The 18,149-nt window shown below is 28.5% G+C and overlaps 1 protein-coding gene across 1 annotated transcript in view; it reads right to left on the bottom strand.

Annotated features, from left to right (window-relative positions):
- The window catches only part of LOC113375804, a 220,980-nt gene that overhangs the window by 22,082 nt on the left and 180,749 nt on the right, over positions 1 to 18,149 (bottom strand). Inside the window, exon 8 of the mRNA XM_026615750.1 lies at positions 3,088 to 3,171. Coding sequence (XP_026471535.1) covers positions 3,088 to 3,171 — 84 coding nt within the window. The remainder of the gene's footprint in view (positions 1 to 3,087; positions 3,172 to 18,149) is intronic.

An 18,149-nucleotide genomic window follows, 5' to 3' on the forward strand; every position in this document is an offset into this window, starting at 1 on the left:
CCTGCCATGCATGCGATGCATGCAAAAAATGCGGGCGCAAGCCTTAGGGGGCGCCAAAACGAGTTTCGGAAATTAAATTTATAATATAACATTTATGTTTTCTTATATAAAATCTAGAATTATTTATTTAAAATCTAGAATACTTAATATTAATGAATTATAATAAATAATTTAACTTAACTAGGGATACGGAGTCACAATTTTATTTTGCAATGTGATATCATTAGAAACAATTAATCGATTAATAATTCTGCAAATTAGTAAATAACAGCTCTGTTTATTGCTTAATCTACTTATTCAATTTTTTCTTTGTTTGAAGTTACCGTGGAATCGAAAAAGAAATTATCTAGTATTCAATCCCATAAGCGCAAACCTGCGAAAGAATAAATTAATTGTTGGGCATTATTGACGAAGAATTGTGAGCTGATTTAGTTGAATCCGAACTTGTTAAAAAACATAAACAAATTATAAAAAATGGGGAGACTGTGCTTAGAAAATGACTTGTTTATTCCGAGAAATTGAATTGTAACTTTTGCTTTTGTTGCGAATGTTTCGCATCTGTTGAACTTTGAATGTTGAAAACATGAGTGGAACAAATATGAAAAATGGAAGCAAAATTTACTTTGGAACAAAAATCTTAAGGCTTGTTTTATACCTAGTGGTGCACATACTCTAAATTTAATAATTATTAACTATACAGAAATAATACATATCAAATATAAGTTTTTTTTTCAATATTGTTCAAGAAATGTGTAATTTCTTTGCATTTTTTACTGATTTTCTGAACAATACTTCTGAAATAGGTTAAAAATTTAACTTTAAAACAACAAGCTGATACTCTGAATATGACGGCTATAACGATATCAATAAGGAGAAATTTACGACGCAATTTTGGATATGGTAAATGATGAAAAATTAAATTAAATTAAAATTTAAAAAATCCAACATGAAATACGAGTGTTATGTTTGAAATATAAATGCTAGTTTTTTTAAATATTAATATTGCACATACGTTAAAAATAATTGAAAATCTAAAAATACTTGACTGTAATCAACCCCCGAATCCCCTCGATTTTCTAAATAAATTTAAAATCAATATATTTCATACGCTTTTAGATTATATCTAATTTTTTGTGCACTAAGTCCAAAATAATCAAAAAATAATTTATTTATTTCACTTAATATTTTTGTTAAATTGAAGTTATAGAATTTGATATCAAGTATGTATTATTTTGATATCAAGATCTTTATATCAAAATAATAAATACTATTTCTGAAATGCATTTCTTAAATTCTATAACTTTAATCTAACAAAAATATTAATTCTTATGCTATGGTAGTCGAACTTACATCCTTAACCAATTTACTACATATTGAATATTACTAAAATGTGAAATTATGACAGGGATTGTTTTATTTATTGATATCGATAATAACAAATAAATTTAAAATCAATATATTTTATACCCTTCTAGATTATATATAATTTTTTGTGTACTAAATCCAGAATAATTAAAAATTAATTTTTTAAAAATATGTAAATATTTATATAATTTTAATGATAAATTGTTAAAACGATGAAAATTAATAGGGGGGGGGGCGCTAGAAAAAAAGTTGCATGCGGGCGCTATGTACCCCAGGACCGGCCCTGTAAATTATATATATATATATATATATATATATAAACGATTATTCGGATTTTGATAATTCTTTTTAGAGTTTCGAAGATTTAATGGATGATGAAACTATAGAAATATTGTAGAAATTATAATTGCCAAAAAGCAACTAATATATCGTACGAGACTATGAAAGTTATAGACTAAATTATTGAAGCAATTATGTTGTGTGGTAAAGTTGATGTTCTTTTGCCGCAGATACTATATTATTTTTTCTGAATTTCTTATACTGCTTATGCTAAGACCATAAATGAATCAAATGAAAGGCAGGACATCAAATAGGATGTTAAGTATAGGACAGAATATTAAAAATTTGTAACTTTTGAATTGTAGACGTGGGTACAGGACAACGTCTGTCGGGTCATCTAGTATATATATATATATATATATATATATATATACACTCTACTGTTTTAAAGAAAAATAAAAATAAATTTTCAATTGTTGAGTATAAATTTTTGAAATACCTATACTTCGATTCTACTTCACGTAAAATAATATTATATTGCATTTTTTAGTACATTTGTTTGAAATAATTATAATTCGATTATTTTCAATATAAAATAATGATACATTGAAAGTATTGAGTATGTGGTTGTAAATTCTTAATATACTTCGATACTTTGTCACGTATGATAGTAATATAGTGAAATTGTTGAGTATAATTGTTTGAAATAATAATACATAGATTTTTTCACGTATAATAATAACATATTATAATTACTAAGTATTATTATTTGCAATAATTTTGCAATTATATCCCTAATATGTATTTTGTGTACACTGTATTTAAATTTTAGTTGTTGAACTATCGGCTGTTGATGAAGAACTGATGTTCAAAAATATTTTTTTGTTTTTAATAGCAATCAGAACCCTACGTCCTATGAGCTGTTGGGCTGAAACTTCTCCTTATTTCATATTTTTAGATGGTAACCCAATGGTTAATCCATCCATATTTGATGATTTTGTTATTAGAATTAATCTAATAGAGCTGACTTTTTTTTGTTGGTGCAGCAATGCCGGGCAAGGGCTATTTTCACTCGGAAACATATTGCTATCTATATTTCCAAGTGAAAATCGTTGTCACTGCTGCCTGACAACAGGCTGCTCGAAGTGGGTATCGAACCCGGGACCTTTGAAACAAGTCCCGTCGCTCTTAACCGCTTACCTACGGGCGAGCCCTATGTTCAAAAATATGAATGAAATCTTATTCATTTTCTGGAGACCATTTTGTCATAAATCGCTCGGTCGCCTGATCGCCTAGTGAATGTGAAACGCATTAGGTTGTTACCATAGTATGCGTGATATTATTATTTAATATGTTATAAAATAACATAAACAACACATTTTCATTAGCGTAAATAAAAAGCCCTAATAAACAAGCACAGTAATAGCAGATTGTGAAACTTACTCAGCATATGAACTGGGTTCTGGTGTTCTCGGAGCTGTTGGTGTCTCTTGACTTTTATGGCCATCATAATCAAAATATTTTGTGCTAAAAAAGATTTTTTATAAATTAGCATTTACTTTGTTATAATTATTTAATTTATTTATACGTGTAAAACTAAGTTCTAATGATAATTTAGAATATTATATCTCGTGTACCTAAAACATTGCAAACTAAAATGGTTATGCAAATTTATACAAAAATATAACATTATAATGTTAACCATAATCAAAATTAAGTTTACAAAGAGTATTTTCTTTGTACACTAAAAAAAGGAAGATATAAAAATATGTTTCATAATTATCTTGACAAATTCATGACAGATTCAATAGACTTCTTTAAACTGAGCACATACTGTAAAACATAATTAAATGGTCATATTGAACGTTAGCACAGAAATCCCACAGCTATTCTAATTTGTTTTCCTGGGCCTTGGATAAATTTACCTGTTATTTTATATGCTAAATTATTTCTATATATAAAAATGAATGTGTGTCTCTGGGTGTAATTGTTATGCATCCATAAACCATATATCCAAAGGCCGTGAAAATTTGGTAAGCTGTTACATTCACCCCCGGACAGGTTTTCGACATTTTGATTGAAATCAAGTGGTAAAGGTTGGCCACCCTGAAGAACTTGTATTTATTTTTTGGGTCAATTATTATTTTTTAAATTTTTTATGATGCGTATAAAAACATGCATAATACTAAATTTTCACCGTCTTACCACAAACCCCTATTTTGTAAGAATTATTATAGTTATTACATAATTTTTCATCTCGATTTCTGCCAGTGAACATTTTTCATGATTTCCGATTGAATTTTCGAGCTTATGAAAAAAAATAGTGGTGCATGGCTAGTGTTAGAACGATAGTATCGATACTGAGTAAGTATCGATACTTTGACTTCGATACTGAGTACTTTTGGAGTCGATTCTTCATGACGATTCTTTTGGCGGTATCGATACTTTGCGCCGATTCTACTCAAAAAGTATCGGCTATATTTTTTGACTCCACCAAAAGTTCGACCGCATTTTATGTACCCCACTCATTCTCCGCTCTTCATAGATAACGAACGAAACAAGCGATAAGTCGAGAGCGATATGGTTTTTGTTAAAGAAAATGTTTATGAATGCCCCTAGTTCGAAGCCAATGATTAACAATAAATGAAAGAATCAGAGTTTAAGATTAGTTACGTCGATAATATAATTTCTGTTACCTCCGATAACATATGTTTATCAACGATAATAAATTTTGTATATTGTATGCAAAAACCTTGTTATCTGCGAAATTGTCACGCAACCAACTTTGGTTAAATAATTTATTAAGACATTCGATTTCCGATTCTAATTTTTAAAGCCGATACTTTTGTTCTAAAATAAATACTACTTTATAATCACTAAGTATTTCCATTAAAATTATTATAATTCCGATTCTAATATTTAAAGCCGATACTTGTTTTTTCTAAAATAAATACTATTTTTATTTCCGCTAAGTATTTCCATTAAAATTATTATAATTCCGATTCTAATATTCAAAGCAGATACTTGTTTTTTCTAAAATAAATACTATTCTTATTTCCGCTAAGTATTTCCATTAAAATTATTATAATTCCGATTCTAATATTTAAAGACGATACTTGTTTTTTCTGAAATAAATACTATTTTTATTTCCGCTAAGTATTTTCATTAAAATTATTATAATTCCGATTTTAATATTTAAAGCCGATACTTGTTTTTTTCTAAAATAAATACTATTATATAATCGCTAAGTATTTCCATTAAAATTATTATAATTTCGATTCTTGAATGAGTATTTTTCTTTGTGATATAAATTAGCCGATACTAAATTCATAAATGAATACTTTTGTCACAAAACAATACTTTTTTTTTATTAATGAGTATGTTTCTTTATGAAATAAATTAGCCGATACTAAATTCGTGATAATGAATACTTTTGTCACAAAACAATACTATTTTTTAATTAATGAGTATTTTTCTTTATGATATTGTTAAGATTTTGCTTTAGCGAATGAGGTATTTATATAAAAAGAACTATCAACTTTCACAAAAATTTATTTCAAACAAACAATTATATTTAATATATGTTTAATGCGTTCAATTGTATGCCACAAAGGTTAGGTAGAGAATGCCGGATTTCACATCATCCTAGAGGCCCATGTCCGAGCCGGAAATATTGCCCATAGAGCTCATATATAGAGCGGAATCCTAAAAAGGTTGTAGTTCAGGTATTCCATAGAGTGATGGTAGAGTCCATGGGGGGCAAACTTCTAACAAATGTCAGTGATCGCTTGCATGATTCGCGCTTACGACGCTAGTTAGCGCAGATGTCGCGAGTATCCACTCCCGTCATGCGTAAGTCGAACGCTATGATGGATACGAGCAATTCCAAGCCCTCCCGTAAACCCCTTCCCTATACTGTTCCTGTAAATCCCGTAAGTCTCCATTACGTTCGTAGTTCGTTCTGATATAATTTTCGATTAGTTGGTGAAGTTTGAAGAATTTTCTTATAAAGTTACAAAAGTGCAGTGAGGGTGTTAAAAATGACTTGTCACGTTCCTGGTTGCTTAGGAAATAAGAAAACCGTGAGATTACATGGTTTTCCAACAAGGAATGACAAGGTATGTAAAATATAATATTGTGTTTCTTCAATACGTTATAAATTAAAATGCAAAATATTATAGATGTATGAGATTTGGATTAGGCGAGTGAATAATCCAAAATTGGATGATGTGGAGATTGAAAAAATGCGAATAAGTCGATTTGTTTGCGACAATCATTTTGCAGATTGTTGTAAAACACAGCCACAAAAGAAAAATATGACAAATCTTAAAGTTAACGCTTTGCCAACGTTAAATATGCCTGGTTAGTATTGCAAGGAATGTAATGTTATATAAGGTAAACGTACACTATTCCGGGATAGTACATTATTACGCGAGTTTTTCATTTTGATCGCAAAATAAGAAAACGGTCAATAAATAATAACTTTATTCAATAGCACATCAATTATAATTTGAACCCTAATAAAATAGTACGATTTTCGAATATAAATATTAGTTTTTAAAGCCGTAAAAAGCTTTTAAAAGCATCGGTCTTGACTCGATCGCCATTTCGTACTGGCTTGTTCGCGAGTTAGGTTATGTGACGGTTCCACTGCTTAAGGTTTTTATTTGATTCCGATAAGCTTAATCGGTTCAAATGTGTGAAATTTTTGATCAGTAATAATAAGAGATTAGTTCCATAGTTAAATCGAACATATATTTGTCAAGAAATTGTCAATTTCATGACTCCCGCAATTAGGTTCACACAACTGAACCAATGAACGTAATTCCGTGAGTATCCCGCAATTACGAGAAGTAGACTTGAAATAGTTTTATCTTTTATTTTCAACTGTTCTTAAATTCGGCGGTGTTTCTGGTTTTATTAAGTTTGTTAATGACTACAGAATACTGTAACGTAATTACGGTATATGTTTTTTTAAATGTTTAACCCTAATAATTGAGTTTGAAATGACTACTCTTTAGTAAAAAAGTACATGATCTTTTTCACTTATTTGCATTGTCCCAATATACCTAGAATATTGTAGTAATGAGAGAATCATTTATTTCTACCTTTTTATCTATGATCAATTATTTCTATTATATAAATTGAATAAAAATACCGTATAGCGCACGGTACTTATAGGGCGCGGATTCACTTGGGCGCTGGTATGTATGTATGTATGCAGATATCTAGGGACATTCCTGTAAACACGATAGTTTTAATCCGATTAAGCTTTTGGAATATAACCATTATATAACCTGCATATTATTAAAACGAACATACATCGTAAGTTATTAGATTAATATGAACTGCAATTACTCGAAAATAAGTTGCGAGGCCACTCTTCAATGCAGTAACTTTCTAATAGTCTAATACAATTTATTAAATATTATTTAAATTATATTCAATATCAGTAAATTTATTTGGGTATGATTTTAAATCGGTCTTTCAGTTTTTCAAAGAACGATGGCTCCAATTAAATATTCATCCAAAACCCTGAAAAAGGCTTTAAAAGAAATTTGCCATATTACATTAAATGTATTTTAAACCTTCTAAAACATACAAAATTTCCAATCAAACCTAATTTAAGCTAGTAGTTATTGTTAACTTGAAAGTCTTTAAATATTATTTTAAAGTCTTTAAAGATTTACGTTTGTAGACAGAATTGCAACTTTTATTTCAAGTTTATTTTTTTTATTTTGAGTTTAAATTTTATATTTATTTTAAGTTTATATTTTAGTTTAATTACCGTTAAAAATTATTTCTTTATTGTTTCATTTTTTTGATTTACCGAAACAGTATTGATAATGATTATTATACTGCTATTACTATAATAATACCAGCTTTTATTTTATTTTTATTTCATAAGCTTTTAAACTTCTTATAATTTTATGACTTTTATAAAACTAAATAAATGTTTAAAATCATATCAAAGTATTATTTCATAATTAACCGTACTTTTTATAACCCTTCAACTATATTTATCAAGGCAATACGATCAAAAATGTATGCTTCGAGCGCTATCACGGAATAACGTACAACGACTCCCGGCATTATATTCACGAGCCGATTTTTGTCACGGAATTAGGGACAAACGCGTGGTTCAGCAAAATGCCGATTATTTCTATAAATGACGTTCTACGACGAAAAATCTTGTTTTATAATAATCTTAAAAGTCTAATTAATAAAATATAACAGATTCAGTTCGTCCACTTTCCTATTTTCTCTAAAATTCATCTTTAAAGTCAAACGTTCCTTAACATCCCGTAATATGGTACGTTTACCTTAATATGCAAATGTATATATTTTGTTAACAATTTGTCAGCTATTATTGTCTATTATTCAGGATTTCATGGAAACCCATACGACGAAGAAAATTGCCTTTTGGATAGAGCAACGTTTCGTAAGTATTTTCAATAAACAAAACAAAGTTCAATATACAGTAAAATCATATATTTTTCATAATTTTTAGAGCTTGGTATTAATATGAAAACAATTAAAGGGAAAATTGTTAATTATCGATTATTGGGAGAACATTGTTTGAGCACAAATAACATTCTCACCCAGGTGGAAAGTTATACTTTGGAAAGCTTGCCACAAAATATCAATAAGGAATGTTCTGCAAGTTTTGATAAAGTTTTAGTAAATAAAGAATTTGTGTCCAATACAATGGAAAATCAGGGACATGTCACGCCAATACGTAATACAGGTGAATAAATATAATAAATATCATCACTATTCAATAGTCTCTCCATTTAAAAATAATGCTAAATCATGTTTATTTTCAGTGAAGCGAGTGTCCTGTCTGACACCAAAGGCAAAAAAATTATACCTATTATCAAAAAAATTGAAAAAGGACATGATCAGAATACAAAAAAATTGTAAGTCATACAAGACCAGGCTACGTCAAAGTGTGATGTATGCGAAACAATTTTCCCACATTCCTAAAACCTTGAATGAACGAGCACGTCAATTCATAACATGTCAGCTTAGAGAACACTCTAAAAAAGTTCAAGGAAGGAGATTCACTACATATGAAAAAGTACTTGCTTTGTCTTTACTAAAGAAAAGTCCAAAAGCTTATAGATTCTGGAGACATATATTTATTTTGCCTTCAATAACATCTTTGCGAAAGTTACTTACAAAAGTTCCAATGCATAGTGGCATTAACGAAAGCATTTTTAAAACATTGCAATCATCATTATCTCATCTGAGTGATGAGATGATAAAGACAATTATTGCATTGTTATGTTTGACGAAATTTCACTTTCAACTTTTCTAACATATGACTGCACAAAAGATTATATTGTAGGTTTTGAAGAGCTTGCTAATGGTAGAATTGAAGCATTTGCTGACCACGCACTGGTGTTTATGATTAAGGGTGTAAAGAACAAATGGAAATGGCCAGTTGCTTTTTATTTTTCTAATGGTGGTGTGAATGCTTTGAATTTGAAATGCTGCATTGAAGAAGTAGTAAAAAAGTTACTTAGTATTGATTTAAACATTGTGGCAACAGTTTGCGATCAATACCCTGCAAATCGCAAAGCTGTTAGCATGCTTATAAATGAAACTAATAAACGTTATGGTAGAAATAATGATGATAATAGATTAGAATTCGAAATAAACGGGCATCCAATAGTTCCTTTGTTTATCCTCCTCATATGTTGAAGTGTATAAGGAATAACTTTGCAAAATGTAATGTTAAATTTACCAGCACAAAGGGGGTACAACTCGAGGCTGCTTGGAGTGATATTCTGAGTTTTTATGAATATGACTCTAAGTTAAGCATATATCGATGTTGTCCCACTTTAACCGCTCAACATATTTATCAAAAATGTTGGAAAGTCATGAAGGTATCATTAGCGGCACAAGTGTTCTCAAAGCGTGTAGCGATTGGACTTCAAAATTTATATTTTACCAGGGTAGATGCTTCGGCAACTATGGCACTAGTGAATTTTTGAAGTTCATGGACTGCTTGTTTGACAGCGTTAACGGAGTATCAATAAGTCCAAAAACGGGTAACTATCTCCGATGCGCTATAACAAATGAATCAGAACATTTAAAATTTTGGATAGATGCGGAGCAAGTATTGAATCCTTTGTATTTTGTTAGAAAGAAGGGGTCTGCTACATCAGAAACAAAACCACCATGCGTCAAAAATTGGATTGATACTCTCAAGCGTTTACGATATATTTGGTCAAAATTAAATAAGGCATGGTTTGATCATTTATGTTTAAGATATTTCAACCAGGATCCCCTGAAAATTTTTTTTAGTAGTGTCAGAAGCCAGGGCGGTTGTAACACTGATTTGAATTGCTTTAATTTTATTGCAGCCTTCAAAACCTTAACAATTAATAATTTGTCATCATATCATTCACCATCTGCAAATTGTGAAGATGATGATAATACTGGCATACTCGGCCCCTTTAAAACATTTTTAATTGATGATAAAGACCCAAATGATATTGCAGCTCTTGATCAGGAAACAATTATTCCTGATTTTTTTCCTTTCGGAGATTTGAATGCGTATGAGGAAACAGCAAACGCATATGTTGCTGGTTTTTATGCCAAAAAATTAATGAAGTTAGTTAAAAAATGCTCGACATGTACATCTGACATCTTATCAGAACCCATCAATGATGATAAGGCGTCTTACATTAAATCAAGAGATTACACTAGAAAATCTCTTTTCGTACCAGGGAAGGAATTTTATGATTTGTTCTGTAAATGCAGCAACGTAGTCGATTTTTTTATGCAAGATGTTTGTATCGAAAACAGTCTCAAAGTCAAACTTCGAAATATGCTTTACAAGTATGTTTTTTATGTTTTCAAATTCACCTGTTTAGTTCATGATTTGAAAAAAAAATTTTGCAATTCCTTTCTTACTTTTTTTATAAGGTTTTAGTGTAAGTCTGCAGGTAGGCACCTAACTGGCAAATATATTCATTGCAATATTAATGATCGAGTAAAACGAAAGGCTCTAATAAAATGTAGGAAGAATCGTGTTCTTAAAAGAGTCCGCAATAAACAGAAAAAGCCAAATTCAACTTGAATGTGATGATGCCACATGGTCATTAAATTTTACAGTGAAATAATGTTATGTGTATTTTCGATGGTAAACTGTATATAGAAACTTTTAAGTTTATTGAATTATTTGCTTCTTTTTTATTTTAAGTATTAAGGTTTTTGTGATATTGTGATTTCATGCTTATTGAATTATTTGTTACTTTCTTTTTTGAATTGAATTATTTGCTTCTTTTTTATTTTATGTATTAAGGTTTTTGTGATATTGTGATTTTATGCTTATTGAATTATTTGTTACTTTTTTTTTTCATGTATTATGGTTTTTGTGATATTGTTTATATGTCAAATAACTTATGTATAAACATGTGTATTTTCTGTATAATTAATAAATTGAATACATTCTTCTAACTGAGTTTTATATTCATATATTAAGTTTTTTAATAGTAGTTATTGAGCATTAACTACTTGAAAATATGTCAAGAAAGCATCTATCGGCATGTACATAAATCAAAGTTATTTGGTATTTAAACCTTTTGCAAAAAGTTCTGAAACCTGCTATGAACACTAGCGCCGTAATGTACTATTATTTCGTTGACTACGGAATATCCCGCAAGTTTTCTATCTATTTCCTTATCTATGGTAGAGTCCATATAGCAAAGTGTTGAATATAAGGGTGCTGGCACACAACACCATAGAGGGATGGTAGGGTCCATAGCATAGATAAGCAAAGTGTTGAGGATAAGGGTGCTGGCACACAACATTCCTCCCTCCTTTAGGAGATTATAGTTCTTACCAAATTCAGACATTTTTATAACAAAACATAAACTATAATCTATATGAAATATTTACATGACATGGCAAACATTCAGATTTACATAAAAATTGGAAAAACATTATCATTCAAATTTAGAGGAGTATTATAACTAAGAAATTAAAATTGAATCACATTATAATTAAAATTAAAATTTTAAAGTTACTTTTTCTTAAAAGTATTACAGTCAAAAATTAGAAATTAGAAAAACATTATAATAAAATAAAATTACAAATTGGAAAAGTATTACAATTAAATAGTAGAAACTGTAAATATATTTAACATTAGAATTTAGTTTAAATTAGTTATTAAAATACATACAGTTGAAGTTATAATTGAATAATAACAAACATAATATTATTGGTTGAAAATTAGAAATAAGGAAAACATTATAATAAAATAAAATTACAAATTGGAAAAGTATTACAATTAAATAGTAGAAACTGAAAACATATTTAACATTAGAATTTAGTTTAAATTAGTTATTAAAATACATAAAGTTGAAGTTATAATTGAATAATAACAAACATCATAGCATTGGAAAAAAATTTAAATAGCATCAATAAATTTTTTTAATTCTATTGACATGAACTTTCACCTGCCTCCGCCAGCACAACAAAGTGTAATTCACGTCTGAATTTTTTGTTAAAATAGTATAAGATCCTGTCCAAGGCATTTGTAACTTTTCAGACCTTCCTTTTTGGATTGTCTCATTTTTTAACAGAACCTGATCACCAGTATTAAAATCAGTCATGGTTGTATTTTTGTCATAATATAATTTGGATTTATTTTTACTTTCAATTAAAATTTTTTGTGCAACTTTTGTGCATTTGGAATTCTATTTTTAATCTCACTAGCATAATCATCATATGTATATTGGGAATCGGAAATTTGGAATGGCTTCGTGGGAGTGTCTGTAATTACTATTGGAAATTTATTTGAATTGTAATTTTTATTTCTTTGGCAAATCTAGCAATTTTTTTATATGAAACCTTAAATCTCGTTTGAGGTTTGACCAATTATTTTTTAAAACAATTCTTTTGAAAGTTTGTTTGAACCCTTGATGACCTCCTATCGGTGTGACATGAAATTTTAGAAAAATAGTTTCCTTATCACTGGGAGTAAGAATATTAGTCAACGGATAATTAAGTATATGTATAAGTATATTAATATCTTTAAAAATCAAACGAATCATTGACTTTATTTCAGACCATTCTACGATATCTGATGTATTTACTAAAACAGGTATAGCAATTGTGTTGATATTGTGTTGTAAACATAAATCTTTTAATTTAGATAGAGAATTGAATAAAATTTCAGAAGACGTGCTGTCAGATTCTGTGACTCTAGTAATTAAATAAAAAATGAATGAATCATTGTGTTTGATAAAAGCAACTTCGCCTAAATCTTTATTCTGTGCTTGAAGTTCATTAATTTAATTAAATTTTTCTTTAAATCTGGAAAAAAGAAGATCAGAAGATGTAAAGTTCTTTGGTATACCAATGGAAAATGACTGGTGTGAAAAAATATCAGTATTTACATCAACTACATTTTTATTTATAAAAACGTTATTTTCTAATGCTCTTTTATAATCGTCATGAGATTTAGAACCGGAAAGCACAAAAATTTTACTTAAAGCATCGGCGTTAGTATTAACCTTATTTACAAAGCATTTAAAATTATGGGGAGATACTAAGGTATAACCGATAAAAACGCTACTTTTTAATTCTGTTTTTCTTATAACTCTTGTGTCATTACTAAATGTAGACACCTGCACTACAGATTCAGTGCGAGGTTTTAAACTCGTTAGAGTATTTGTAAAATTTAAAGGCAAAGAAACCCTATTGAAAATAACTAAAGATTCTTTAATATTTATATTTCCATTGAATTCTTTCAAGAAACCTAATCCTAAAATACCCTTACCTCTAATGGGCTCTGTATTATCAACTACGTAAAAGCTATGACTTATAATTCTGTCACCTAATCTAAATTTTATAATAATCCTACCTATTGCATTTACACTATTTCCAGATAAACCACATAATTTGAGCTTATCTTCATTTGTGTGATCAACTCTTAAATCATTTTGTAAAACTGAAAGTTTAGTAACACTCACTTCTGCTCCCGTGTCTACTAATAAGTTTATACGATCTGTTATTGTACTCAAACATTCAATATTTACAAAAGCTAGATTTTGTTTTGAACTATTAATGCAAGAAAGGTATGTCTTTTTAGCTCACTTACGAGGCTAGAAGAATTATCACTCGTGTCTGGAAAAACTTTACTAGTACTAGGTGCACTTTCATCTATAGCCCTATCTAAGATATTAATTTTAGGTTTAGATTTTTCATTATGTATACGCTTCCTACAATCAGAAATGCTATGACCTAAGTTTTTGCAGTAATCGCATGTTATTGGAATAGATTTAATATAAGGTGGGGTACGAAAGGAATAGTTATTAGGAGTAGGCTTTTTAAAATTTGATTTGAAGTTTCTGGATGAATTTAATGATTTTTTTTCCTCAACGGCTGCCGAAATAGCTAATTCTAAAGTCTTTAGTTGTTTAGATTTTATTAAAATTTTTAAATCATGATGTAAGCACTCTTGGAAAATATGTAACGCTTGATAATTAAGTAATTTGGAACAATAAACATTGGAATCTGGTATTTCAATTTGTTTTATAGTTGCATCGACCAACTCCCTTAAAATATCTTGCAACCTTAAACCAAAATCCCTAGCACTTTCATTGAAACCCTGCCTACATTGATTGAACTCAATTTGAAGAAAAAAAACAGAGCTATTATCTAAATAAAGTTCTTCTAAAGTAGCTTTAAGCTCATCAAAGTTTTCGAATTTTCTATACTGAATTGCCTGCATGGCTTTTCCTTTAATTTTTATATATAAAATGTAATCTAATAATGCATCATGATCACTTGATTTAACAGCTTTAAATGCATACGTCAAAAACGAAAAAATTGATCACGCTGTGGTTTGCTTGAACCGTCAAAGCAATCTATAGCATCCATAGCTCTTTGTAGTGCAGACATGTTTGTAACTTTTTCAATAAGTGTTAACGAAAGAAGAAAAGGAACTCAGGCGTAATAGAAGGTTTGGATATGATGATTAGCTTATCATTAAAGACTGAATTTAATAAATGTGAAATAAGGTTACCTGTTTCCATAGAAAAACTTGTAGAGTTGTCAAATAAAATCGCGCGAACGGCTGGTCACTCTTTGTTGTGGCAGTCTGAGGTTGGTGCAGTACTTTTTAACAAGCATAAATACCCTAGATTATACAAATATTATTAATAATTTTGTTTACAATATATAAAAACACAACGTGGCAATAGATATAGTATGATAGAGTAATTTCAAGGAATAGATTTAATAAATTTGCTTACAATATAGCATAAAAATAAAATTTTGTATAAGAGTACTATAATATAGCAAAAGTAAATACTTATTTTATTAAAATTGCTTATGATATATTGATATTAGAATTAGAATGTAGAGATAATATAAAATTTGAATATCAAAGCAAGATTTTGGTAATTAACTTAGAAAAAATTTGGTAATTAGAATAAGAAAATAAGTATTTAACATAAAATAGAGGATGAAATGTCTAGAATTTGGCAAAAACCATAATCAAATATAATGAAATGAATGTTACTATCTTCTCTTTGTGCTGTAAGGGCGGCCAGAAAAGACGCTTCTTTGTGTATGCGACGCTCCAATGGCGGATCCTTTGTCCAAATAGCTAGGAATGCTCTACATAATCTGTGCGGCCTTGTGTCCAATTCTGGGGTCCGTTTCACGTTATATTCTTTGCTACCAGCGACGCTGTTGATTTTTCTTGAATTCTTGTTGTAAAATCACAAGTTTTTACCTCTCTTACAAGCCTGTTTTTTAACTCGATTCACCGCTGGCCACCAATATGTTAAGATTTTGCTTGAGCGAAGGAGGTATTTATATAAAAAGAACTATCAACTTTCACAAAGATTTATTTCAAACAAACAATTATATTTAATATATGTTTAATGCGTTCAATTGTATGCCACAAAGGTTAGGTAGAGAATGTTGGCTTTCACATCATCCTAGAGGCCCCTGTCCGAGCCGGAAATATTGCCCATAGAGCTCATATATAGAGCGGAATCCTAAAAGGGTTGTAGTTCAGGTATTCCATAGAGTGATGGTAGAGTCCATATAGTAAAGTGTTGAATATAAGGGTGCTGGCACACAAAAATATAAATTAGCCGATACTAAATTCATAAATTAATACTTTTGTCACAAAACAATACTTTTTTTTAATTAATGAGTATTTTTCTTTATGATATAAATTAGCCGATACTAAATTCGTAATAATGAATACTTTTGTCACAAAACAATACTTTTTTTAATTATTGAGTATTTTTCTTTATGATATAAATTAGCCGATACTAAATTTGTAATAATGAATAGTTTTGTCACAAAACAATACTTTTTTTAATTAATGAGTATTTTTCTTTATGATATAAATTAGCCGATACTAAAATCATAAATGAATACTTTTGTCACAAAACAATACTTTTAATTAATTAATGAGTATTTTTCTTTATGATATAAATTAGCCGATACTAAATTCATAAATGAATACTGTTGTCACAGAACAATACTATTTTTTAATTAATAAGTATTTTTCTTTGTGATATAAATTAGCCGATACTAAATTCATAAATGAATACTTTTGTCACAAAACAATACTTTTTTTTAATTAATGAGTATTTTTCTTTATGATATAAATTAGCCGATACTAAATTCGTAATAATGAATACTTTTGTCACAAAACAATACTATTTTTAATTAATGAGTAGTTTTCTTTATGATATAAATTAGCCGATACTAAATTCATAAATGAATACTTTTGTCACAAAACAATACTTTTTTTTAATTAATGAGTATTTTTCTTTATGATATAAATTAGCCGATACTCAATTCGTAATAATGAATACTTTTGTCAAAAAACAATACTATTTTTTAATTAATGAGTATTTTTCTTTATGATATAAATTAGCCGATACTAAATTCATAAATGAATACTTTTGTCACAAAACAATACTTTTGTTTAATTAATGAGTATTTTTCTTTATGATATAAATTAGCCGATACTATTTTCGTAATAATGAATACTTTTGTCACAAAACAATACTATTTTTTAATTAATGAGTATTTTTCTTTACGATATAAATTAGCCGATACTAAATTCATAAATGAATACTTTCGTCACAAGACGATACTATTTTTTAATTAATGAGTATTTTTCTTTTTGATATAAATCGAATTTGAAATAAGTATCGGAAAATTATTGTTTTAAACTTATCAAAATATTGAAAATAATGCTGATTTAACAGCATCTTATATAAATACATATAAGATTTATATATAAATATATAAATATATAAAACCTTAAATCTCGTTTGAGGTTTGACCAATTATTTTTTAAAACAATTCTTTTGAAAGTTCGTTTGAACCCTTGATGACCTCCTATGGGTGTGACATGAAATTTTAGAAATATAGTTTCTTTATCACTGAGAGTAAGAATGTTAGTTAACGGATAATTGAGTATATGTATAAGTATATTAGTATCTTTAAGAATAAAACGAATCATTGACTTTATTTCAGACCATTCTACGATATCTGATGTATTTACTAAAACAGGTATAGCAATTGTGTTGATATTGTGTTGTAAACATAAATCTTTTAATTTAGATAGAGAATTGAATAAAATTTCAGAAGACGTGCTGTCGGATTCTGTGACTCTAGTAATTAAATCAAAAATGAATGAATCATTGTGTTTGATAAAAGCAACTTCGCCTAAATCTTTATTCTGTGCTTGAAGTTCATTAATTTTATTAAATTTTTCTTTAAATCTGGAAAAAAGAAGAACAGAAGTTGTAAAGTTCTTTGGTAAACCAATGGATAATGACTGGTGTGAAAAAATATCAGTATTTACATCAACTACATTTTTATTTATAAAAACGTTATTTTCTAATGCTCTTTTAAAATCGTCATGAGATTTAGGACCGGAAAGCACGAAATAAATAAATTCGTAATAATGAATACTTTTGTCACAAAACAATACTATTTTTTAATTAATGAGTATTTTTCTTTATGATATAAATTAGCCGATACTAAATTCATAAATGAATACTTTTGTCACAAAACAATACTTTTATTTAATTAATGAGTATTTTTCTTTATGATATAAATTAGCCGATACTAAATTCATAAATGAATACTTTTGTCACAAAACAATACTATTTTTTAATTAATGAGTATTTTTCTTTTTGATATAAATCGAATTTGAAATTAGTATCGAAAAATTATTGTTTTAAACTTATCAAAATATTGAAAATGATGCTGATTTAACAGCATCAAATACAGGCAATAGAATTTATCATAATATTGTAATTCGATCTGTAGAGAGTTTTAGATCTCTCTTGCATTTATGTTTGATTTTGGTGAAAAGTACTCAATATTCGACACTGAGTAGTATCGATACTTCGCCTCGATTCTTTTTTCAGTACTCGGTATGGATACTTTGCCTCGATACTTCTAACACCATGCATGGCACCGTGCATTAAGGCAAAATGCTG

This window comes from Ctenocephalides felis, unplaced genomic scaffold (genome assembly GCF_003426905.1).
Source record: "Ctenocephalides felis isolate EL2017-DRISC unplaced genomic scaffold, ASM342690v1 CF-g0.4_SCAFFOLD_01886, whole genome shotgun sequence".
Lineage (NCBI taxonomy): Eukaryota > Metazoa > Arthropoda > Insecta > Siphonaptera > Pulicidae > Ctenocephalides > Ctenocephalides felis.